General features: G+C 47.8%; 1 protein-coding gene across 2 annotated transcripts; it reads left to right on the forward strand.

Moving 5' to 3' along the window:
- The first annotated feature begins 52 nt into the window (after window positions 1-52).
- Window positions 53-25,224, forward strand: Ilkap (ILK associated serine/threonine phosphatase). 2 transcript variants are annotated; one of them, XM_046457008.2, is made up of 12 exons: window positions 53-194; window positions 6,395-6,460; window positions 6,926-6,982; window positions 8,597-8,713; window positions 9,804-9,930; window positions 12,726-12,832; window positions 13,588-13,681; window positions 14,328-14,415; window positions 16,370-16,491; window positions 22,845-22,964; window positions 24,644-24,725; window positions 24,970-25,224. In XM_046457008.2, exons 1-12 carry the CDS (start codon window positions 140-142, stop codon window positions 25,108-25,110), a joined length of 1,176 nt encoding a protein of 391 aa, XP_046312964.1. In that variant the 5' UTR covers window positions 53-139; the 3' UTR covers window positions 25,111-25,224. The 2 variants fall into 2 exon arrangements, with proteins under 2 accessions (XP_046312964.1, XP_058439284.1); XM_058583301.1 differs by having other exon boundaries at window positions 12,726-12,831; window positions 13,581-13,681.
- Window positions 25,225-26,215: the final 991 nt, after the last annotated feature.

The following is a 26,215-nucleotide window of genomic DNA, read 5'->3' on the forward strand; positions in this document are numbered from 1 at the left end:
ACTCTGGGACGGACGGCCGCGCCGCGCGCCGATTGGTGGCGCCCCGCGCCGCCGCCGGGTGACAGACGGCGCCGCCGCCGCCGGGGTGTGGAGCGCGGCCGCTGCTCGGGCTGCGCGTCCGCCGCTGCCAGCCTCCGCCATGGACCTCTTCGGGGACCTACCCGAGCCCGAGCGCTCGCCGCGCCCGGCTGCGGGTAAGCGGCGCGGCGCGGGAGGGCGGCGGCGGCCGAGGCGGGCTGCACGGCCTGCCCTGACTGTCGACCCCGCGGAGCGGCCGGCGCGCCTGCGCCATCTTCGCTGCGCAGAAGGGACGGCGCCGCTGGTCCTGGCGGCGGAGGCCGCGCCTGGCCACCCGGCCTGCTGCCCCGGCGCGACGGCCGCAGCTGCCCGGGCCGGTGTGGCGCGGCGGACGCGCCGGCCCGAGTCGCAGCACCCGCGCCCACGCGCCGGGGCTGAGGGTGCGGAGGTTCGCGCCTTTGTTACCTGAGCCCGGCTCGAGCTCCTCTCCGGAGCCGGTGGGCGTGCGGGCCTAGCCTCCTGCGCCCCGGTCGCCGGCTCTCGGGCCGCGGACCGCGGACCCAGGTGCTCCGGAGCTGCGTCCCGCGCGCAGGTGGCTGTCGTTGAACGCGAGTGGCTGCGGGGGCGAGCGAGGGGGCGGGGGCGGACCGGCGGCCTGCGGGGCGGAGCGTGCCCGGGGCGGCCGGCGGGCTTGGGTCCGTCTCCTCGCCGCGGCGAGAGAAGTTGTCTGCTGTCGCACCTGGTAATGGCACCGTCCTTCCGGCCGGCCGTTCCGGAGATGCAGTGGAGTCTGAATGACTGTTCCCTGCGGCTGCGAACCGGGCTCCCCGTCTGTTCTCGGGACAACTGCAGTTACAGTGGAGGGCAAACCGGCTTCTGGCAGGCAGGCCCTTGCTTCGGTGGAGCGTGATTTGTATCCGAATGTGTTTGGGGCAGTTAGATGCCTAGGTGTGGCTGTCAAGCTGGGACCTTTTTTAGTCTCTACTACTTTTTACCCGAAATTAGTTTGGGTCTGCTCTCAGAGGAAGGCCCCATGATGTGACAAAACCTGACCACTCCAAGTCTTACAAGTTGTCACTTAGCAGCCTGTTGGATATAGTGAGGAGGGCGCAACCTGCCACTGATTTTTTTTTCCCCCCAAATTCTGCTTCCAGACCTTGCTGACAAGGTGGCAGAGGGGCTGCAGGTGTTTCAGCCTCCTCCCCTGGGAGTGCATTAGTGAAGTAGTCCCTTCTGCCAGGACACTGTCGCCGTCACAGACTCTGTGACTGTTTTTACAAATAGCTTTAAAACCAAGAAGTCTTACTTTCAGAATTCCTAGGTTGTAGGAAGCTAGGGGATAAGTTTTAAAGTGAGTGACAGAATTGGAACCCAGTAATCTTGATGGTTAAAAACCAAAAGATGAGATTTGACTTTAAAAAAAATCATTTGAGAACAGAATCAGATTTCACATTCTTGGAAAAATACTTGTTTTTTAAAATAAATTAATTACAAATCACACTTTGTTTCAGTAAATCATATTGACTGCTAATGTGGGTGAAGGATGAGGCTGTACTGTTTCATGACCTCACACCTGATATGTGGATGATGCAGGCAGTGTGAAAAACCTGGTTATTCTCACAGTCCCCAGAAGTAATGTTTGGGAGGTGTAACCAGACTGGTTTCAAATCCCACTTTTCACTTACTAACCCTATGCTTTCTATGGCTGTTCCTGCATCTATAAGAGGGGGTGACACCTTCACTATTTTTTTAATGTTAGTTGTTGATGGACCTTTATTTTATTTATTTACATGTGGTGCTGAGAATCAAATCTAATGCTTCATGCATGCTAGGCAAGCGCTGTACCACTGAGCTACAGCCCTAGCTCAGGAGTGACAACTTCTGTCATCGTGTAGGTAAAAGTGTGTGGCACTCATGGTGTAGGATGGAGCGGAAAGTGCTTTGCAGATGTTAGCCATTGTCACATGAGCTATTAACCTCAGCTGCTTAAAGCTGGGGGAGCAATCTTAAATGGCTTTTGTAAAAGCACTAAGTGTCCAAAGGTAGAATGTTAATACACTGCTCAGCTCACACCAAGTGTGTTGTGTTCTTTTGATTTTGGTTTTGTTTTCAGCATCGCTTCTAATGTTTCTACTACAAAATTTAAGTTTTAATGATCTTGAGAAAGAATGTAGAAAGAGTGCACTAAATGTTTTCACATAATGTGCTAAATTAATAGTTTTCATCCCTGTCCTTAAAAGGTTTTGATTGCTCATTAAATTAAGTTTTTTAAAACTTGATCTGTTACCTAACAGAAAGATATTTATGTGAGACAGAAATGGAATTTTTCTGTGCCATACTCATAAAAATGTTGACTTAAAATTGTTTTGGTAATAACTCAGTTTCAGTTTTATAGGAATGGAGGTTGACTTTGTTGTTACACCAGCAAGTTTGAAACTGATGGTCAGGCTAGGTGTAGCTCAGTGGTAGAGTACATGTTTAGCATGCTGAGGCCCTGGGTTCCATCCCTAGCACCCAAAACAAAACTGAGGGTCATCTGTGGAGGACAAAGTATTTGCTTGGCAGACCATCTTAAAAATACTTCTTTAAAACAATTGGATATATCAATATAAAGGTGAAAATATTAGGGCTGGGGTTGTGGCTTAGAGGTAGAGTGCTCGCCTAGCATGCATGAGGCACTGGGTTCGATTCTCAGCACCATATAAAAATAGAATAAAGATATTGTCTCCATATAACTAAAAACTGATTTTTTTTAAAAAAAGTGAAGATATTAGAATAAAACAGATCGATTGTAAAACTGCAGGGAAAAAATTCAAGTTATAAAAAAATAAAATGAATTTGACAGTGTGAAGTTAAATTTTTTGCAGGACAGAATATACCACAAAGGCAAAAGGCAAACTCAAGGAAATAACTATAGTGTACATTACAAAATCAATATACTCAATAAGTGAAAGGATTAAGAAGAAAAGGAGTTAAAGAAGACAAAGATATCCCATTACGAAAATAGTCAGAGGACATGTCCTGTTCCTATAAGTGTGCTGTTTCTCTGGGCACTGAGGAAGGAGAGGTCACATCACTGATATGGTATATTTCTCCACCTACAGCTTAGCAAAAATTGGTAGCACTCATGGAGGTGTTAGTAAATGGCCTTTCTCATAAAATGTATTCTGGCAGTGGAAGTTACTGCAACTTTTTTGGGGACACACTTTGGTGGCTGTCAAATTTAAACTACTCAGCCAGGCATGGTGGCACATGCCTATAATTTCAGTGACTTGGGAGGCTGGGGCAAAAGGATCACAGGTTCGAGGCTAGGTTCAGTAACTTAATGAGACCCTGTCTCAAAAATAAAAAGGGTTTGGGAATATAGCTCAATGATAGAGCACCCCTTGGTTCAATTCCCTCATACCCTTTGACCAGATTAAGTAAGTTTATATGTGTAAGATTGTGTGGCTCCCCCCCTCCCCCCGTACTGGGAATTGAACCCAGTGCCTATCACATGCTGTGCAAGAACCCTACCACTGAGTTCAGCCTCACCCCTATTTTAAAATTTTTGAGGCATGGTCTCACTACATTATTCAGACTGGCCTAAAACTTGTGGTCCTCTTGCCTCAGCCTCCCAAGTAGTTGGGACAGCAGGCATGTATCATGTTATTGCCACTGTCATGGCATCATTTGTCATGTGAAGAACTAGAAAATGGCCTGAATGCCCATCAGTAAGGGAACTTGACAAATGAATACAGCTACTTCCCATGTGGAATAGCATGCAGCTGTCAGAGTGAGTTAGACACAGGTGTGCTGGCTTCTGGGCATTCCCTAATGGGTACCTGAGTGATCGATGTGGGATGGAGCACAGGGGAGTGGGAGTGAGCTCTGAGGTGTTGCTGTGGCTGGGATTGTGGTGGAGCCAGACCCTTACCACCTTTCCCTCCCCCTTTGGTAGTGCCTCTGTGGTATTTAGGAAACACACCTGTGTTGCTTTTTGTAGTTGGAAAGAAAATTCTGATATATAAAGAAAAGAAAAACACAATTTAGGCAAATTTTAAAATATCTTTTTGTATATAGCAACCTTTAACTAACTGAATATGACCAACCCTAGAGTAGCTTTGCACAGCAGTCTCATATAACTTCCAGTAGACTTTGCATCAGATTGTCAGTAACAAAAAATTAGGTGAGATTAATTGTAATGAAAAACATTTTCAGTTTTGTTTCATTCTTTATTAGGATTGTTATATTCAGATCTGGGGGTGCTCTTTCAAAGTTTTGGGACAAGGTCACATTTTGTCCAATGATAGCATTCCCCAATTCTGTGTATCCAAAATAGAATATAAGATTTTGACTAATCAGAAGTTCCCTTTATGTATCTGTAACAGATCTTCTTTCTTTTAAATAGTCCAGATACTAACTTCTGGTTTGATCATTTTTATTTTATTTGTTTATTTATTTTTGGTACTTGGAATTGAACCCAGGGGTGCTTAACCATTGGGCAACATCCCCAGCCCTTTTTTATATTTTATTCAGAGACAGGGTCTCACTGAGTTGCTTATAGCCTCCCTGAGTTGCTGAGGCTGGCTTTGAACTCAAAATTCACCTGCCTCAGCCTCCTGAGCTTCTGGGATTACAGGCATGTACCACCTGCCCAGCTGGTTTGACTATCTTGATGATACAAAAGATTTTGTAGAGCCTCCAGGTTATCATTTTGGATCGATGCAGGGGTAAGATGAGAGGATCTTTGTACAATCCCTACAAAGGTCCTGGCGCGTAGTGCACCTCATGAAGAGCATGGGTTTGAATCCATGCGTTTGATACTTATAACCTAAAGACCCCTTGAGAATTTTCTTTCCTTGGAGTTTAGAGAATTTTACTTGAAATTTTTGTTTTTAAAAGAGAATTAACACTCAGTTGATTTCTATTTGGAGGCAAAAAGATAATATGATGAAAATCTTGAATACAAACTTAGAGTGAATCAGTTTTAAATGAGTGTGTTTTTATAATTCATCTCTGAAGATCAAGAAGCAAGACAAACACTGTGTGTTTGGTGTGCATCTCAAACTTCATAGGAGGTCAGTGTGCTGTACTGAAGACCGCTCTTATCTAGGGAGTGTGTTCCAAGAGCCCCTGTTGATGCTTAAAACCTCAGGTGGTCCTGAACTGTGTACGTTGTTTTTCCCTATAATATGTGTCTACAATACAGTTGAATTTATAAATTAGGCACAGTAAGAGATTAACAACAACTTAAAATAAAATAGAACAATTATAACAATGTATTATAATAAAACTTTGTGCTTTGGAGACATTATTAAGTAAAATAAGGGTTACTCGAACCCAAGCAGTATGATACTGCAGCAGTCATTTATTTGATAACCAGGATGGCTACTATGTGACAATCATGACTAAGTAACTCATAGATAGGTAGCATATAGATCATGGAGACACTGGATAAAGGGATGAGTCATAACTCTGGTAGGAAAGAGCAGGGTGGCATAAGATTCCATTCTTCTACTCAGAATGGTACACAATTAAAAACAAATTGTTTACTTCTGTAATTTCTCATTTAATCCTTATGGACTGTGTTTGACCTCAGTTAATTGAAACTAGAAGGTGAGGCTGAGGGTAGGGGGACTGCTCTTCTTCCATCTTATGTTTCCCCCATGTTTTCATGTGCTAGTTCATATATGTGATAGCTTAAATAGAATTTTGGAGAAAAGCTGGAGAGAAAGCAGTGGCAGTTGACTTTTATGAAGACAGGGATAGTGGGACATGAAAATTTAGGACATACTTTTGGAGTGTAAATTTTCAGAGTTCAGATAAAACATTTTGCTGGCTTTCTCCTGAGGCCAGTTGTCTTCCACTGTCTAAAATGTCTAGGCTTCTCTGTAAATGTTTATTGACTCAGGGACTGTGTTGGGGCTGGTGGCCCCAAGTTGCAGGGATTTTCTTCTGTTGCAGTCTTGTTGTGATAGGTTATTAACACATGGAGCCTTTGAAAGCTTACTATTTCTTAAGTTCTTTCTTCTTGTTTTGGTCTAAAATCAGTTTTTTTTTTCTTCCCAAGATTCTTCTTTAGAGAAGGTGTCTTAAGTACTTGATGCTTTTAGTAATGAAATTATCAGGGGAAAAAACCTTGTTTTCCTCAAATACCTAGTGGCCTTAAAGTGCCCTCTGGGGCATCATTCATTGCTTTTATGTTGACTGTAACTGCTGGAAACAAAGCTCTATGTTAAACAACTGTCCAGGAAGTATTTTTAAAAATAAGTTTGTCAAACAGAAAGGAGGAATTTGAACTTGTCTCAAAGTGGGGGAGAACACACTGCTGTCCCCTTTGAAAGTCCGTCCTGGATGACCGTCCTCTGCTCTAAACAGGTGTTCTGTGTTTCAGGGAAGGAAGCTCAGAAAGGATCCCTTCTTTTTGAGGACCTCCCTCCGGCCAGCAGTACTGACTCAGGTACAGTCTTCAGGCTCTCCCAGGTGTGTGTCAACGTCTCTACTCATCCTGGGATTGTAGTTGTCTCAATCTTTCTCCCTTTCCCCCATTTTCAACACACAGATGTTTTAGGTGTTGGACTGTCTTAAGTTTTGAATCCATGGCATCAGGTAAGGCAGAAAAATTTGCTAGTCGCTAGCCCTGAGAAGTACTGCGTAAAAATGTCGCAGTTTCCTCTGGGTCATTTGAGTGCTTATTCTACTAGTTGAAAAAAGTTCAACTTTTTAAGGCAGAATTTTTATTTCCTTTGCAATGATAGGACTTTAAAATAGGTTCAAGATGTTATTTGTTGCAGTGAGTTGCCACTGGATTGACACGAGAGCTTTGAGTTTATTCCAGTACCTACATAGTGTCCTGGTGGGATGGATTCTGAAATTCAAGCCTGTCCTCCTTTGTGAGCTCACTGGGTGTTTTGCTGTGTTTCAGGACCAGGGGGACCTTTGCTCTTTGATGATCTCCCACCTGCCGGCAGTGGCGAGTCAGGTAAGGGTGGATGTCCTGTGTAGGCGGGACTGGGGTTTGGGATGGTGTGGCATCGCAGTGCAGCCCAGGTGTGGTAGAGTGCACAGCACCCTCACGTGGAGCAGAAACTAGGTGCTTCTGTGCTGTGTCACTGTGGGGACTAACTTATTGGGGCTCGGCCTGTTGGAGCTAACAGTTTACTGTTAACTTAGTTGTTAACCTTTTACACATTCTTTGTAGTCTGTTACTTTGGTTTGCCTATGTTCTTGCCAGACCCACGTGTGTCGGGCCTGTTCGTACTATTGTGTGGTCCCCCTCTCAGCAATGTTTCTTTTTTGTCCCTGTTACATAGAAGGGAAGAGTAAACTCAGCTGTCTCTTAGTTGTTCATAGTGCAGAAGACCACGAACTAGTAAATTAATAAAAGACAACAAATTAGTAGGTAAATAAACTATTACTAGATTTAACCACCACCATTAACAAGCCTGATTTTTTGGAGAGAGAATCTTGCATCAAATATTTTGGATTTCTTGAGAAGACCACACATTCTTCTGAAGCAGCAAAGAACCATTTATGAAAATTGACCAAGTACTAGGCCATGAAATACACCCCATAAAGGATCTGTTTCTTTTTTGTGGTGCTGGGGGTGGGACCTGGGGCCTCACGCCTGCTAGGCAAGCACTCTGCCACTGAGCTACATCCCCAGTCCTTTTTAATTTTTATTTTGACACACAGAGTCTCACCAAGTTACTAAAGCTGGCTTCAAAGTTGTGATCCTTTTGCCTCAGCCTCCTAAGTAGCTGGGATTATAGGTGTGCACCACCGCACCCAGCTAAGGATCTTTTTATTTTTCCTCAGGATTCAGTTATCTGGTAAAGCATATGCTGAATGAATGGCTGCATACTTCAGACCTAAAGGCAGACCATTTATTTGGATAGCACTTTCATGTGTTGGACATTTGGTATAGCAGGCACCCTGACATGTGTTGAACATTTGGTATAGCAGGCTCATGTACCTTGTCCTCATTGACTTTCAAACAGCCCTCTGAGGGGACAGAGTTCTCAGCTATGTAGCAGATGAGGAAACCTAGGCTAGAAGGTTAAGTACTGACCTAAAGGGACGTGTCTCTGAACCTAGGTGTCCCTCATTCCCAGCACACAAGCACTGCAGGGGCCATTAGGTGTGGCTTGAAGCTCAGGTCCGTCCCCCTCAAGTGGGAAAAGCAGACTTTTATAGCGAGGGTCTGGGGCATGTTACTCTGTGAGCTGATTCTGGATGTGGCAGTGTGTTTACAGGTTTTGCAAAGTGCCTATTTATCAGTATGGATCTGTGGATATAAAACATGTGTATGCTGTAGGCCAAGAATATGTGCATTTTTGCTACCAAGAAGCCTCTTATACAACCTCTTTCAGGGCCAGGATGATTCGGGGCCTGGATATCGCTTGGTGTTCTCCATTGTAGGTCCACAGCACCGCCTGTGCACCCCAGCTCCTCGAGGTCCTGGGCCTAACTACTTCTGACTGTCCTTGCTGGAGAGATCATTCTGTCTCTAGGGTGGGGTGGAGCCTCGTCTGCAGGTGACTTTTTCTGATGGTCTACAGCTGTGTTTCTGTCTTGACTTTTGCTTTATTTCCAGGTTCTCTTGCTGTGTCAATCTCCCAGACCATAAAGAATGAAGGAAAAGGAGCAAAAAGGAAAACTTCTGAGGAGGAGAATGGCAATGAAGAGCTTGTGGAAAAGAAAGTTTGTAAAGGTTTTCAGACAGTTTGAAAACAAATGTATTAGACTTCATCTTTTAAACTAGCCCAGAGCAAAACCCATCTCGGCTTTCTAGTTAGAATACTTCCTTCTGCCTGTGCACTTGAGGAGTGGGTGGGGCTCCCTCTGTGGACAGCTCCCAGGAGGACCTTGCTTTCTCCTGGGACCCTGCCTTAGGTCCCAGGGGAACATCTGCTCCTCAGGAGTAAGGAGCACTGGTGCCCTGCTTTCCTCTTCTGCTGGGATGGTTAGTGTGTTGGCCACTCCGGCTCCTGCTGACGCCCCAGTCTTTGTTTACAGCTGTTACTTAGCATAGAGTAATGGGAAGTAGCTGTGGGCTTTCATTTCCTGTCCTGCTCTGTCCTTGGCACAAAAGTCCTCAGTCAGAGTTGTGGGAGAGGCCGTTGTGAGCCCACGGCCTCAACTCAGCCTGTAGCTTTCCAGAGGACAGCTTTTCTCAGTGCCAGTTTATTAGTTACCTGGCGCCAGGTGGCACATGTGAGCTTAAACCAGCCTAGCCTTTAAGGTAACCAGATTCTGTGCCTCTGAAAGCCTTGTTTCTCCTTGTGTCCTCGTTGAAGCAAAAGCAGCAATCTTATCACTCATTGACATTCTTTACCAGCCTCACTTGGATACATATTTTCAAGGTATTTGGGGTGTACGCTACAGTTTTCCCAAACTGGGAGTCTTTATATGTCCTCATTAAATTATCACAAGACTGGATTTGCGTAGGATCCCTTTCCCTGGTGCAGTTCCATCTCTGCAGTATAACAGTACTTCCCTTGACCTCCTGCTGCTCTCTCTCTGACCTCCTTGGGCAGAGTATGTCTGTGCTTGCTGACCATCTTCCCACCCCCCGTCCCTGCTCCTGCCCCACGTGCAGCCTCTCAGCCCAGCCTAGCCAACAGTGCTCTGGTTGTGGTTAAGACTTGCAGCTGGGAGCAGTCTTGAGGACTGTCATTGGCTTGTTTGTGTCTTTAGGGCACTACTGAGTAAAGCTGCTGAGCCTTCTCTCATTGCTCTGGGATGGGGGCTTCCAGAGGGCAGGGCACAGTTTTGTATTGGCTTTTTGTTCTCTTCCCCAGCCTCTTCGGTGATCTTTGGTCTCAAAGGCTATGTGGCTGAGCGGAAGGGTGAGAGGGAGGAGATGCAGGACGCGCACGTCATCCTGAATGACATCACTGACGAGTGTAGGCCCCCATCCTCCCTCATGTGAGTGCTGTGTTCCAGCAAGCCTGCTCATGTGAAGCTCTCCTCTGTTCTGCCTGGCATTTTGGACTGAATCCAGTTTCTGACGTGCGGTTTGGATTGCTTGCTTCTGTATCAGTGCTTCTTAGCTGGGGTTATTTTTTGTCCCCCAGGGGCATTTCTCAGTGTCTGGGGACATTCTTGTTGTCAGGGTTGGGGGAGGGGGTGCTACTGGCCTCATAGAGGCCAGGATGCTGATGAACAGCTTATAGGCACAGGCCAGCCCTCAGCTGCCCAGGCTGCAACATCACAGGGCTACAGCCAGGTGCCGCTGAGTGGGAAGTGACTCCCATGTTATGGACTTCAGGGTATGTTACTCTTACCAGAAGCTGAGCAGCTTTGGCAGAATATTTTTTTTTAACCGCAAATAAAAAAGTTTAATTTCAGAAACTGAATTCATCATTTATAAATACACTAAAGCATAGTCCACTCGAATTGAGAGAGAGCGAAGGTACAGTATTCAGCAGAAAGACAGCTTCCTAGGGGGCCATGGCAGAGGAGCGTGTCGCCTCACCCACAGTACCTAATGGTCTGAAGTGACATAGAACAGGAACCTTTTTCAGATGTTAAAGCAAACACTGACAACTGATAATTTCACTCTGATGTCCTGGGATTCTAAAATACCCCAGTGATGGCTGAACCTTCCCTACTATGAAAAAAGAAAAATCTAAACGCCTAAGGCTAGCCTCACTGCTGTAGCCTGCCAGACACCCCGTTGGTCACCACTGCCTCCAGGGCCCGGCTGTGGTCCCAGCACACACAGCTCCACTGCTCAGGGATGCTCGGTCAGAGGCCTGGCAGAATATTTTTATTCTGCATCCTGGAAGACAGAGTTGGGAGCCACTAATTTCTAATTGAATAGGATCAGGGAGAGGCAGTACAGATAACCAGGACCCAGAAAGACCATGACCTTGAGGAGAAGAAAGACAATGAGACTTTTCCTGCAGCTGTGAAAACTGAAGGGAAGCCTTCTGATAAGCACTCAGCAACCACAAGTTTGGAGATAAGGGGCATTAACAACGTTTCACTACACATATAATGGTGTATTGAATAATCACAGCTATGTATATTACATGTGCAATTTCCATAATCCAGAATTACATGATGTGCGCACTTCATACTTTGACTAACACCAGATGGCCATCAACACACACTGTGCTTGGTGGTGAAGATGGGGGGACGTTTGCTGCAGGCGGCTGTCACGGGGGCAGGCCAGCTGTATGCTCACTACCGCTGCTCGCCTAGGTCATGGTGTGCCTGGGAGTGTGCCAGGATTGCACCAGTGGGGCCTGTGGGATCCCACTCCCTTCCCCAGGAGGGAAGACCTGGGGGCAGCAGGCAGATCTTATAGCCCTGCCGCCCAGAGATGCCAGCTGCATGGCAGCAGCCCCTAGCTCTGAGCCAGACAGGCTAGTCTCTCATGGCTCATGTCCCTGAGCAGAAATGGAACCCCAGACATGGAGAGAAGAGTGGCTGCACAGGCAGGCGGCTTTCTCACGGCATCTTTGATCTCTCCCTGACGGTTTTCTTGATTTCTTGTGTTCCACATGTGTGGGGTTTTGGTAAGACTTGAAAGGGAAGAAGGAATAATACTAGTATTATGCTTTTAAAGTTAGATATTAATTTTTTTCTATAATAGTTCTGGAATTTCCCTCAGTTCTCCCCAGATCCTCACTGGGATTGAAACCAGGGATGCACTATCACTGAGCTGCATTCCCAGCAATTTTTTTTTTTTTTTTTTTTTTTTTTTTGTGGTGCTGGGATTGAACCCAGGGCCTTGTACATGCGAGACAAGCACTCTATAAACTGAGCTATATCCCCAGTCCCTAGCCCTTTTTTTCCTTCGTTTTTTATTTATATATGACAGGGCAATGCATTACAGTTCTTAATTACACATATAGAGCACAATTTTTCATATCACTGGTTGTATACAGTATATTCACACCAATTCGTGCTTCATACCTGTACTTTGGATAATAATGATTCTCACATTCCACCATCATTAATAACCCCATGCCCCCACTCTTCCCCTCCTACCCCTCTGCCCTATCTAGAGTTCGTCTATTCCTCCCATGCTCCCGCTCCCTATCCCAATATGAATCAGCCTCCTTATATCAGAGAAAACATTCAGCATTTATTTTTTGGGGATTGGCTGACTTCACTCAGCATTACTCCGTCCATTTACCTGCAATACCATGTTTTTATTCTCTTTTATTGCTGAGTAATATTCCATTGTGCTTTTTATTTTTATTTGGAGATAGTCTTGCTCAGCTGCCCAGGCTGGCCTCACACATGACTCTTCCCAGCTCTCATAGACATGTTTGACTATTGGATCAGTGGATCAGTATGTGTTAATGTTTAAAACCAAACCTGAGGTTGGGGTGTGGCTCAGTGATGGAGTGGGTGCCTAGCATGTGTGTGGCCCTGGGTTTGATGCCTAGCACCAAAGAAAAAGAAAAGAGAAAAACAAGTTCAAGTTAAATAGGAAAGGAGCTGTGAGTTTTAATTTCATTGTCAATTTAATTTCATCAGTTAACAGATTTTGATTTTTTTTTTAAGCAAGTGTGGGTTTTTAACATTTAACTAAAATGCCGAGAGTTACTTAAATGCCTGTCTTGGGTACTGTTTTCGCCTCATTCCTCTGGGTTGCCCAGCTTCCTTGTCTCTGTGCTCACTGTTGGAGACCAGATGTGGAGTTTCACTGAGGAGGTGCCATCTCTGCAATGAGAACCCCACTGATACTTGGTTTGTTCTTCCAGCACTCGGGTTTCGTATTTTGCCGTTTTTGATGGACATGGAGGAATTCGAGCCTCAAAATTTGCTGCACAGAATTTGCATCAGAACTTAATCAGGAAATTTCCTAAAGGTGAGATGAAAAAATAAATCAGTGTTTATTTTGGTTTTGCTGTCTGTTGGGTAGTTGGTGTGCTGGTTTGTTTTGGCAGAAAGTGATTAATGGCTCTTAAAATTAAGAGTGTGGGGGCTGGAGTTGTGGTTCAGTGGTAGAGCGCTTGCCTAGCATGTGTGAGGCACTGGGTTTGATTCTTAGTACAACATTTAAATAAAAAAGTAAAAGTCCATTGAGAACTAAAAAATATTTTAAAAAGGGCTAGGGTTGTGGCTCAGTGGTAGAGCTCTTGCCTACCACTCATGAGGCACTGGGTTTGATCCCCAGCACCACATTAAAAAACTCAAAACAAAATGAAGGTGTTGTGTCTTATCTACAACTAAAATTTTTTTTTAATTATTTAATTGATTTTATTTTTTTTTTAAATACACGTCACTGCAATTCTTATTACACATATAGAGCACAGTTTTTCATATCTTTGTACAATTAAAAATTTTTAAATTTTTTAAAAAGTGGCGCTGAGGCCACCCCCGGGGGCGGTTGTGCTCCTTGTGTCTTGAACTTCGAGGGTGTCGAGTGTCTCACCTGCCTTCACCTGGGGAAATGGCGAGCGCACATGTGGCGGGCACTGTTCCATAGGTGAGGAAGTGGAGGTGGCTCTTTGTCATGGGAAGACGTCAGTCGATGTATGCAAAGTACAAAGCCAGTATGAGCAGGGGGAGGCAGGCTTCATGCCTTGAGAGCTTGTTGCTTTCTTGGACCATCTGTAATAGGAGATGTGATCAGTGTGGAGAAGACCGTGAAGAGATGCCTTTTGGACACTTTCAAGCATACTGACGAGGAGTTCCTTAAACAGGCTTCGAGCCAGTAAGTATAACTCTGTGCAGAAGAATGGGGCACTGTTTTCCTGAACGTGTGTCAGGCCTTCCGATACAGATTAATACTAGTGCTCATGTCCGAAAAGTGCCCAGCACCAAGTAAACCCTTACAACCACTAGATAAACTTGAAACAATAAAAAAGCAATGGGTTAGTCAGCTTTGCATCCCATAATGAAATGCCTGACCCAGGCTTCTTATGAAGTAAAGAGTTTTATTTTAGCTCACAGTCTGGACTTCAAATCCAAGATAGAGTGGCCCATTGGATTGGTCCTCTGGCCAGAGCAGCACATCAGGGTAGGAACATGTCAGAATCAGTGCTGGCATCTTGGACCAGGAAGCAAAGGGGAGGAGCAACAGCCGGGTCCCACAGCCTCTTCAAGGGCATGCTTTGACAGTACCCTCAAGTGAATGCTTGCAGCAACATACTGGCCCACCTTGCAAAGATCACTGTACCCCCAGTGGTGTCATCCTGGCTCAAGCCTTTGATGTGGGCATTCGGGGGCCACTAACCCTGTTCAAACCATGCAGCATCATGAAAATGGTCGCTTTAGAGTCTGAGCAACTTCTTCTTCTCTGGAACTTGACCTCTGGGTGTTTGCCTGTGGTGGTAACGGCATATCTGATGTTTCTCCAGGAAGCCTGCCTGGAAGGACGGGTCCACTGCCACGTGTGTCCTGGCCGTAGACAACATCCTGTACATTGCCAACCTCGGAGATAGTCGGGTATGTGGCTCTGAGCCACCCACATCTTATGGGGGCCCTTAGCGAGCACTGGCTAAGTGAGGTCAAAGTGGCAGTGGCAGGCTGGGATTGTGGCTCAGGGGTAGAGCGCTCACCTAGCACATGTGAGGCCCTGGGTTTGATCCTCAGCACCACATGAAAATAAATAAAGGTATCCAACTATAACTACAAAATAATTTTTTTTTTTTTAAGTGGCAGTGGCAGTGGCTGGGTCAGACCTTCTGGTGGGGTTGCTGCAGCAGGCTCTGCCACAGTGTGACTCCTGGGAGGGGACCAGCAGCTAAAGTCAAGGCAGTCTGTTCCTTGGGGAGACTTGTGCCTCACAGCAGTTTTGCCTTTACACCGTCCTTCCTCCCCTCCCTCCCACCTACCTCCTGTGGGTGTGCATGCAGACAGCGCACTCTGATACCGTGGTTCAGAATTTCATCTGTTCGCAAATCCTTAAACATTTTTCTGACCTCAGATGGTAATGAACGAAAGCATTAACCCCTGCATCTCTAAAGTCCTTGTGATTTTGGAATAACTTGAAGTTGTAGCTAAAGAAGTACCAGGTGAGGCTCCGCTCAGCCACAGTCCCAGTCTGCCTGGTGAGGGAGAGAAGCCAGTGAGGTGAAGTTGTGGGATGGATGCAGGGCTCTGAGGGCTGGCTGCGGACGGTCCCTCCCTGCTCCATCAGGATCTGGTGTTTAGTTTCTGTTTTACAATACTGGGGATTGAAGCCAGGGCTTCGCTTGTGATAGGCAAGCCATCTACCAATGAGCTACGAACCTCTACGAGGTTCTCCCGAAGTTGCCTGGGCTGGCCTTGAACTTGGGATTCGCTGCCTCAGCCTCCCAAGTCACTGGGATTACAGCAGCTGCCATGCCCAGCCTGTGTGCAAGTTCATTGCCCCTTTGCCAGCCAGCCCCTGCACTTCTTCAGTTGTCACAGACTGACACGCAGGCACCCGCTTCATATCCATGTCCTGGTACTTCTGAGCTGGTGCCACAGGGAACATGGAAGTCCCTGCCTGGTGGGAATGTTCTGTGCCCCTTTGCTAGACTGGCTCTCTAGCATGCTCATATTTGTATCAGTTGACTCCAAATAACAGAAGGAAAAGCAGCCCCCAATTTTTTTTTGAGCTGGGCATGGTGGTGCATACCTATAATCCCAGCAGCTCAGGAGGCTGATGAGGCAGGAGGATCGCAAGTTCAAAGCCAGGCTCAGTAACTTAGCAAGACCCTGTCCCAAAAGATAAAATAAAAAGGGCTGGGGGTGTGGCTCAGTTGTTAAGCATCCTTGGATTCAATGGTACAAAAAAACCCAGTTCAAATCCTAGCTCTGTTACCTCTGCTCCAAGCCTTAGCAGCACCCTCTGTAATGAAGCAAGAGAAGAGAACATGGACTTTGATTGTGGCCTTAATACTGTTGACAGCCTACCTTTGGTAACAGTGCTTCTCTTCTGTGTTGGTGACAGTGTCCACAGTGAGCATTCAGCTGTGGTCATCCAGCAAAGTTTGCACCAGAGCTGAAACTAAAGCTGGAGGCTGCTCACCCTGACTGCTTTGCTTCCCCCATGAAGAGGCTGCTTGAGTGTGGCAGGGCTACTCTGTGACAACTGAAGGAGTACAGGGGCTGGCTGGGAAAGGGCCAGGCGTTGTGGCACCCCCCAGGAATCCCAGATACTCAGGAGGTTAAAGCAGCAGAGTCAGCATGGGCAACTTGGTGAAACCCAATCTCAGAATTTAAAAATAAAGAAAAGGCCTGGGGATGTGGCTCAGTGGTGCAGTGCCCCTAAGTTCAGCCTGCAGTTCTGTGACTTTTCTATTTGACAATTTGTGGATGCTTGATTCTCTGAACTTCTGTTTGGCAGCTGGTAGATGAAAGTGAAATGCGATTGTTGACCTTCCTCTTCCACTGGTAACTCTAGATTCTCTCATAATCTCCATCTTCGCAGGCAATCCTGTGTCGTTATAACGAGGAAAGTCAAAGACATGCAGCCTTAAGCCTCAGCAAAGAGCATAACCCAACCCAGTATGAAGAGCGGATGAGAATACAGAAGGCTGGAGGCAACGTCAGGTAAGCAGGGACCTGAGTGCTAGCGAGAGCAGGCCACTGGTTGCACAAGAGCCACCAGACCTTGGCGGGGGCCTTTCCACATCATGGTCCTCCACCATGACGAGACCTTCTCTCGGCTGCCACTGGGGAGCACGTGGATGACTGCTGTGGGATTTCACGTGTCCAGGGGAAGCAGAGTGCATAGAAAACATGTCTCCCTACACTTGCAAAGGGACAGAGTGATGGTCATTATCTTCAGCATTCTCTCTCTGCCTGGGAAATATGTTTTAAATACTTAAAAAATATTTGTTGTATTGAGTAAATTAACAGTTTTAGGTGAGTTCTCCAGAAAGAACATCTTAAGTGGTTAAGATAGGAGAATTCCAAGGCAGGGCCAGTGTGGAACCAGCACCTGTAGTGCTGGCTACCTGGGAAGCTAAAGGCAGGAGGATTGTTTTAAGTTCAGGAGGTTGAGACCACCCTGGGTAACATAGTGTGACCCATCTCAAAAACAAAAACCCACCCATTGCTGTCTTCAGACAGCTGGCATCATCACAGAGCTGCTGTCTCTGGGTTGCTGGGAACAACTTCTCAGGCACAGAGTACTACATGTTATCTGGCTCTGTCTTAAGCAATTCTTTTCAACCCTAAATCACTGAAGACCATGTATCTGATGGTTTCTCATCTGCCATCCCTTCCAGGAGGCCAGAAGAGGGCTTTATAGTCTGCACTGTGTGCTAAGAGAACACCACTTAAAGGACCCTGCGTTTTGCATTGACGTCACATTTGTTTTCTGTTGTAGGCAAGAAAGAAGTAATCCTGTCAGTGTAGCCGGGAGCAGTTTGTCTCTGAATGCAGTTTTCTCTCTGTTGGCTCAGGAAGCCTGCGCTGCTCCGGCTGAGTGTGGCCAGTGCTGAGGGCCCTTGGAGGGGGTGGGAGCTCCTGCAGGTGTGATCAGCCTGCTGGGCTGTGAGGGGGAATTGTGGCCACCGTCTCTGCAATTTTCAGGAGCCATGATGGGGTCACAGTCCTGGTTTTAGGCTTCAACATTGCTGTTTGCTTGATGTTTGCCACCACCACTGCTATCCTGGTGCCTGCTGTGGAAGTTAACGCCTGAGGCTGTGACCCTAATGTTGGTGTCCTCACCTCCTCCTCTGCACTTTCGTATGACTTCTATTCTTTTGGCTAGCTTCTTAGAAAGATTTTGATATTAACAGTCCTGGGGCAGAATGTAAAGCCAGTTGTGAGGAGGAGCTTCCTGTTTTCCATCCCATTTAATTCAGCACAGATGTTCAGACACCTTAGCAGTACATTGATAGCACGGGCTTGAGTGAGCCCCTCATTTTAGAGAAGTGGGGTGAGAGGCCAGAGCCAGGCGGTAGCTCTGTCTCCAAGCAGTGGAGCTCTATGACCTGCTCGCCTGCCACCCACCTGGCATTTCCGTGCTGAACAAGACTTTAGCACTTGGATTCAGCAGTTAGCATTTGGTTTTGGTTGTGTTTGTCTGTGTGCCAGGCTGAACTGTTGGAAAGATAGTTGTAGATGTGATGATTTAACACCCTGAAACCCTCAGTGTACGGATATTCTGGACATAATCACTGACCGGGTCACACCTAAGACAGTAGCACTCCCTTTGGTCATCTTGGTTGTCTGAATCCTCTCTGTATGCAGAACTCTCTAGATGTCCTAACTGCCTTGGCTTCCTGCTAGGACTTGGACCATGCTGGTCCAGGACAGCAGCTATGTGGGGGGAGTCACCTCTGTTCTGAACCTGCTTGTTTCATTTTTGTGTCATTTCTGGATTTTTTCTGGAAGTTAGATATAAAGCCTTTAGGTTCAAATTGAGTGTTTTTAACAAAGGCATCTTATGGGGGTGCTCTGTACACAACAGCCCCTTCCTTCGCTGGGCATATTGCTGTTCTCCAGTGAGGCCATGTCCCACACCTGGCTACATGCTGATAGCCAGTTCTAAGGCTCCAGGTTCCCATGCGTGAGCAGCAGGAGGTCTGGGGGTACTGTTCTCTTTCCTGTGGGCCTTTCAGTTTTAGCTGTCCTTGGGGACCCCTGTGTGGGTCTGTGTTTCATTAGATGGCAGAGGTGACCCTGTCCTGTGACTCTTCCACTTTGTCGGCACACATCTTATAAGGAAAGGCACTCTCCCTCATCAGTAGGAGGTCATACAGTGTCTTCTAAAGGGTGGGGTACAAGAAAGAAAGAAATTATAGTACATGGGGGGAAAAAAGAGTGGGGTGAGTGTTTAATTCTGTCCTTGTTAACAGTTTTCAGAGTGAGACAGTGACTGCAGTCAGGGTGAGTGTCTTGCCTGTCCCTCTGCATCTCACATCTCCCTCACCTTGTGGATCACTGTGTGCTGATGCACATGCTTAGTTCTGTGTGTTAAGTGGTGCTTTCTCCTGCTTTACCCGAGCACCACAATGGAAGCTCCTTCAGGGTCTCCGAGTCCTCTTCACACATTGACTTTAGTCTTTTAAGAACCAAGGTCCACATTTCTGGGTAGTGTCACTTAAGTCTTGAGTCTGTTTAAGGACTGGCAGAGCTAGGAAGCAACACGTTTAAAATGAGGAGTTTAAGAGGCTGGGGATGTAGCTTAGTTGGTAGAGTGCTTGCCTTGCATACACAAGGCCCTGGGTTCAATCCCAGCATCAAAACCAAAAAAACAGAATAAATAAAATTAGGAGCTTACATTGCTGTTTCTTACTCAAATGTAACAAGGTAGGCTTTTCTCTTAACTTCTTTAATATTTACAGCTTGCTCTTTTATGCTGAAAATCTTGGTTTCTAATACTAGTATATTTATTTGTCAAAACAACTTCAGAATCATAGTATGGAAGTTACTACTGTTATGAGGTTTCAGCGTCCCTGCTGTTCTCTTGTCCTGGGAATGACCTTGACTGCAGAGGAGCTGTCAGAACTCTGCCTATAAAGTGAAGTCATCATTCACTGAGGTTTTGTTATTTGGTTATTATGATCATTAGTTTCAGTTTCTTTTTATTTTGGGGGCCTTTTCCCCCTTGTTAATGGAAAATTGGAACCTCTGTGCACTGCGGGTGGGAAGGTATGTGTGGTGTTGAGGATGGAACCCAGGATCTTGTGCATGCAGGTGAGCAACTCCACCCAGGGGTGAAAGGTGGTGCAGCCACTATGGAAAAGAGTGTGCACTTCTTAGCAACTAAGGAGAGTCACCACAGGATCTAGCAACTTCACATCTAGGCATGTACCCCAAGGAAATTACAAGCAGAGACTCAATCAGGTATTTGTACACTGTGTTCACAGCATCGTTCACAGTAGAAAGGGGAAGCAGTCCATGTGTCTGGGGACAAGTGAACAGATAAGCAAAACACAGTGTACAGGAAGGAATGGTGTGCCGGCCACGCGGCAGCATGGACGAGCTTGAAGACACTGCACTGAGTGAAGCAAACCAGTCATAGGGACAAGCACTGTGATTCCATCAGGGTGCTTGGGGTCCACTCCAGAGATAGCAGAATGGGAGTATTGGGCTGGAGAGGTGCAGAAGCTAGTGCTTAATGGAGATGGAGGTTCAGTTTAGGAAGACTGAGGAAGTTCTAGAGGTGGGTGGTGGTGATGTTGAGGACAGTGTGAGTGTACTTCTATCAGACTGCACTTGAAAGTGGATCAACTTCATATGATATGTATTTTACCACAGTAATAAAAGAGTGGGGCACGGTGGCACGCGCCTGTATTCCCAGCAGCTTGGGCAGCTCAGACAGGAAGATCATGAGTTCAAGGCCAAGCTCAGCAAGGACGAGGCAATAAGCAACTCAGTGAGACCCAGTCTCTAAATAAAATATAAAAATAGGGTAGGGGATGTGGCTCAGTGGCTGAGTTCCCCTGAGTTCAATCCCCAGTACCAAAAAAAAAAAGAAGGAAAAGATTTCCTTTTTTTCCTCACCTGCATGCACAAGATCCTGGGTTCCATCCTCAACACCACACACACCTTCCCACCCGCAGTGCACAGAGGTTTCAATTTTCCATTAACAAGGGGGAAAAGGCCCCCAAAATAAAAAGTTTTCGTTTCCTGGTTCACAATCTACACTGAGTGAAAAGACATGTTCAAGAATGTCATGCTTTGTTCTCTGTTCCCTTCACTCTATTTCCCGTTTTTTCCTGGTATTTACTACAAAAGTAAGCAAAACCTGTGCCTGTGTTCTTAGTTCTCCTACTTCCTCACACTGAAGGTAGTTATGCAGCAGGGAGTTTCTCTGAGACAGTGAAGACAGTGGTTTTCATCTCACAAGGAAGGCATCAGGACAGGTTATTGTCAGTACCATGTGCCCAGAATCCAGGCAAGTTCTGATCTTTCCTGATTGAAGAGATGGTGCTGGAGCCAGGTTTGGTGGCACACTACTTGATCCCAGCTCAGGAGGCTGAGGCAGGAGGTCCCCAAGTTCAAGTCCTGTGTGGGCAACTTAGTGAGACCTGTCTTGGGAAAGATGAGAGAAATAGGCCTGAAGTGGAGACCTCATGGTCTCTGTGGCACTGGTCGTGTTAACCCTGGTTTTGGGCGTCTGCCATTCCTTGGATGGTGAGGAAGTGCAGCTGTCACCTCCTAGTGCTTTGCACTCGTCAGTCACAGATAGGCTGCATTGAGACTGCTTGTGTCCCTACGTTTGTACACACGTAGAGGACCTGAGGTTAGAGCTGTCTCCACTTTCCTTAGCCTAGTTAGTCTGAAGCCCACAAGGAGTAGAAGTCTCCTCTTTGGTTATGAAGAAAGAACTGGAACCGAGTCCAGCAGGCTCAGCTAAGATCCAAGGGCTGTTGAGCAGCCCCTCGCCTAATAGGAAGAGGCTTCTCTGGCTGGTTGGCAGGTGGGAAACAGAAAGGAAGCCACTTGAAGCAAAAGTTGGAAGTGTGTAAGGGCAGGAGACATGTCTCAGAACAGGTCTCCTAAGGAGGGCCGGCACCAACGGACAGGCATGACGTGGTAGGTGAGACTTGGAAGCCACTCCCCTAAGCCTTGCAGACCTGGAGGAAGAATGAATTTTCAGCAGCTCCTGGGGGAGGACCTGCTATGAAACTTAACCGCCCTGAGCGGCACAGGCATCCTGGGAACCGTCACATGTGGTTTGTGTCATGGTCTCAGAAGGAAGAAGCTGCTGGGGACTAGGACGCCTGTGGCCTGTTTGGCTGGATCTTGACAAAGCTGGTCAGCAGTGGTCTTGAGCTTGATCACAAGTTCATAAAGCATAAAGGGTGTGGGCTTCCCCAGGCACAGTGCAGTCTCCGCCTGGGGAAGTACTGACCTGTCTCTGTGGGGTGGCCTGGCATTTGCATATCGCATCCCACGCAAGGGATTACAGTGGGTGTTGGTTGCGGGTCCCTCCTAGTGTTTCCTGGGATGCACAGGCTTCTCTGGAGCCAAAGCTCATCTGTCGTTGCTCTCTGCCGTGGCAGCAGCACTTCAGGAGTGTACCACTGCAGCAGGCGGGCAGGAGAGGCAGCAGCCGCCGCAGGCTCAGCTTCCTTAGATGGGCCTTGGTGCTGTGCACTGAGCTGTGCTGCACAGAAGCTGGCAGAGGTTGGGTCCTCCAGGAGCCTGTATTGCAGAGGTCATTGCACAGGATGGGTTTGTGATGGGGGGGGGCCACACCAGGCACCTTGTCACTCAGTTGCAGAAGCACTTTGTTGGCCTCTCACAGTTCTTGAACCTCTGAAGCACCTCTTCAGCTGGGGCTCTTAAGACTGCGGGTCCCCGCTGCACCTGTACTCTCAGCTGTGGGTCCTGCTCACTCGAGTTCCTCTGGCTCTGTAATTTTTTTTTTTTTTTTTTTTGTACCCCAGGAGATGGCCAGCAGAAGTCTTGGCTTTTGTATGGATGACCGGGCTGTGAGCCACCGGGCAGGGGTGACGGATACAGAGAGGGCCAGGCTGAGTTCTGCCTCCAAGAGACAGTGGCTGAGCCCAGGAAGAGTTTGCTGCATGTTCACACACACAGTTCTTCAGAGCTTATTGGTGACTTGGGAAGCCTGGCACTGTGGTATTAACCACTGTCAAGCTCCTAGGAGGTCAGGCGCAGCACCATGAGCTGCGACAGGGGTCTGATCTGGGCTCAGCTTAGGGCCTCGGATGTTAATGACCCACAGAACTGCATATTAGTTGAGATCAAGAAGTGTCAGTACTTGGGCTGGGATTGTGACTCAGTGGTAGAGCGCTCGCCTAGCACATGTGAGGCACTGGGTTCGATCCTCAGCACCACATAAAAATAAATAAAGTTAGTTTAAAAAAAGTGTCAGTACTATAATGTGGATTCCATAGTCTGTAGCTTTCTCTTCTGTATTCTGCTTTTAGGATCAGATTCTCGGATGGAGTCTGAAAATGTCTCTCTTGTCTTAGGGATGGACGTGTCTTGGGTGTGCTGGAGGTGTCCCGCTCCATTGGGGACGGGCAGTACAAGCGCTGCGGGGTCACCTCCGTGCCTGACATCAGACGTTGCCAGTTGACCCCCAACGACAGGTAAACTGCCCTGCAGGCACAGGTGTGCATGTGCATGTGGGGCTGAGCCTCCCGGATTCCTTCCAGTTTGTATCCAGCCTTTGCTGGGGGAAGGGTGTGAGTGACTGGCAAGGTCTCAGACACTGTGCTAGGCCTAAAGAGAGAGATGGGTCCACAGCGGGCAGTTGCGCACAGTGTGTCATGGGCCTGTGGGGTGCTCTGGGAGGCTTTGGCAGTGGAGGACAGCAGCACACACAGGGCATTCAAGTGGCAGTGTGGAAGCCTAGCCAGGCAGGTGCCGGCCATGACAGTGGGGATTTGGAGGACGGGAGGGCTGGGAAGGTAAAGCAGTGCTGAGGATTCAGAGTAGACTGCCTAGGGCCCTCAGTTCCACTGAGGTATTTGAATTTTGGTTCATAGTTGGTGGAGAATCAGGGACGTTTTTAAGCAGAACCAGGATCGATTGAGAAACACTACCAAATTGGGTACCTCCCATTGGAGGGCCTGCAGACAAGGCAGGTGCCCCTGAGGAAACCTCTCAAGTAGTTGTCAAGGGGGTAGGAAAGAGGATGGAATGAGATGGTCATCATTACCTAAGTTCATGTATGAAGACACGAATGGTATGACTCTACTTTGTGTACAACCAGAGAAGTGAAAATTGTGCTCTGTATGTGTAATAAGAATTGTAATGCATTCTGCGGTCATGTATAACAAATTACAATAAATAAATTTTTAAGTAAAAAAAAAAAAAGGTTCGGGGGTGGGGAAAAATGGATTCCAGAGCCAAGGAGCCTGGCATGATGGAGAGGCTGCAGTATGTCCGCAGGAAGGAATGGAGAGGAGCACAGGAAAATGGGACCCCCAGACTGAGCCCACAAGCATGACCCTAGGGAGGGGGGCCACTGCAACCCAACAGTCTTCGTAGGCACAGCCTGGGTCCCACCTCAGGGCTGCAGAGGAAGAGCACACACTGCCTCACTCTCCTCACAGCCTCTCCCGTTGCCCACGCCTGCCTTTGTGTGCCATGCTGTGACCACCCTCGGCCTAGGGGTGTGTTTCCAGCAGCCCCCTCTCTGCCTCAGACTAGGCCAGGCCCGTCTGCCTCCCCAGCCCTGCGTTGCTGTCGCAGCTTCCCTTTATCATGGGTGTGCATGGGTGATGGTTCCAGGTCTGACTCTCAGGACACTGGAAGGTGTCCCTAGCACAGACCAGGAGCTCAGAAAATACTGGATATGTGAATGTCCAGTCAGAAGAGGAAAACAGACTGGACAGTGCAGCAGCAGAGCAAGGTGGCGACCCAAGCAGTGCCAGGAGAGTGAGCGCTGCCTTGCTGAGCCCAGGGGAGCTCAGAGACTGCTCTTGAGGAAGGGGTCCTGAAAGGGAGAGTGTGCTGCTTTCAAACCAAAACAGTGGGGTGGCCCTCTTTGAGATCTTGGGCCTTCTAGTGTGAAGGTTACACCCAGGATATCCCTCAGGTCTCAGCTCACGCTTGGCTTCACATACTTGGTTAATCCCAGTGTGTACACCTCGTACCTGGTGCTGCAGGTGACAGTGCTTCTACAGAAGAGCGGCACCTAGCATGAGGGTGTCGGTCATGGACAGAGAACGGCAGCTCCACTCTTGATGTACCAAGTCCACCTCCAATTGTTTGTAAGTAGTTGGCTGCTAAAACCCATTTATGTTTCTTCCTGGTGTTGTAGGTTCATTTTACTGGCCTGTGATGGGCTCTTCAAGGTCTTTACCCCAGAAGAAGCCGTGAACTTCATCTTGTCCTGCCTGGAGGTGAGCAATTTCACAAGGGTGTGCCAGTTGTCCCAGCTGCACCTCCATTTCTAGAGAAGCGGAAGTCCCAAGGCCCTACGTCAGTGTCAGGGGCAGCCCTTGTATTCCTTATTCAACATGAGCTCTGCCTGGGGGACTCACTGGTCACTTTGCCCTGCACCCTGATAGGCACAGAGCAGTCTCAGGAGGATGACAGGGAGCAGACAGAGCCCCTGCTCACTCAGGCCCCTTTCTCATCTGGTAGGATGAGAAGATCCAGACCCGGGAAGGGAAGCCCGCTATAGATGCCCGCTACGAAGCTGCCTGTAACAGGCTAGCCAACAAGGCGGTGCAGCGGGGCTCGGCGGACAACGTCACAGTGATGGTGGTGCGGATAGGTCAATGAGGCGCTACCCGCAGGTGTTGGCTTGCAGGTTCATTCACGTGTGCACACTCTGTGTTTTGTGTACTCCTGTGGGGCTCCATGGTTGTAAATAAAGGTTTCTTTTTTTTTTTCCTAGTCTTTTGAGTCCTCATATTACCCATCAGGCTGCGTGTGCTTGCCCTGGTGTGCACTCTGCATCTTTTCCTGGTAGGACCACTGTGGGCATCGTAGGCTAGCTCTCCAAGACCACATGCTCTTTCAGCCTCGTGATGACCCCCACAGGGCCAGTTGTACTGGTTAGGGATGAGGCTAGGTCAGAACCAGACTTTTGGAATCCTGTGGCTCCATTCAATTTTCTGTACAGAAATAGCGTTAAAAATTGTTACAGGAGCCCAGGGCTTGGCCAGAGCTAGGCCCATATACCAGGCTCTCCCTCAGGGGCCTGCCCTGCCAGGCCCCGGCAACAGTTTGGCCCATTCCATCTCCTGTGCACTGCAGTCTGGCTGAAGGGTTCTGGAATGCTGGCTTAGCAGGTCTTAGTCTGGCTCCCCTGGGTCTTCAAAGGGCATGGCTCATCATGTGCCATCCAATACGACTTTGGCAGGCCCCTGGCAGGTCTGTTTGTAGCCAAGGTGGACCCTGAAAATATCAGCCCAGAGGGCCCTGCTGTGTAAGGTGAGGGATGGGTCAAATGTCAGCCTGTGCTCACACAGAACTGTCATTTTTTATTTTTTTAATATGTATTTTTTGGTGTAGATGGACACAACACAATGCATTTTATTTTTATGTGGTGCTGAGGATCGAACCCGGGTCCCGCCCATGCTAGGCAAGGGCTCTACCGCTGAGCCACAACCCCAGTCCCCAGAACTGTCATTTTTTAAAAGCAGCTCTTGGCTCCTCTGAGTGTTGGGCCTAGGATGGTTTGCATGGTCTGTGGTGCTCGCTGGCCCCACCCACTGCACACGGCTTATCAGCCATCAGTCCTGGTGGTGAGCTGGCTCTTCAATGTGAACCTTTCGTGTAAACCTGGGGTCTGCCGTGGTAAGACCATAAATAGAACAAAGAGCTGACGGAGCCACCCCTCCCCACAGTGTCAAAAGGTAGGTATCCATTTCTGCTTGGGGAC

Source organism: Marmota monax, unplaced genomic scaffold (assembly GCF_021218885.2).
Source record: "Marmota monax isolate L192 unplaced genomic scaffold, Marmota_monax_Labrador192_F-V1.1 WCK01_AAM20220418_F8-fsc00230, whole genome shotgun sequence".
In the NCBI taxonomy this organism is placed as follows: domain Eukaryota; kingdom Metazoa; phylum Chordata; class Mammalia; order Rodentia; family Sciuridae; genus Marmota; species Marmota monax.

Coding starts and splice junctions, on each gene's coding strand:
- Ilkap (XM_058583301.1), top strand. CDS start 140: ATGGACCTCTTCGGGGACCTACCCGAGCCCGAGCGCTCGCCGCGCCCG. Junction 13,682..14,327: donor CTTAAACAGGCTTCGAGCCA/GTAAGTATAACT, acceptor ATGTTTCTCCAG/GAAGCCTGCCTGGAAGGACG. Junction 24,726..24,969: donor TCATCTTGTCCTGCCTGGAG/GTGAGCAATTTC, acceptor CTCATCTGGTAG/GATGAGAAGATCCAGACCCG.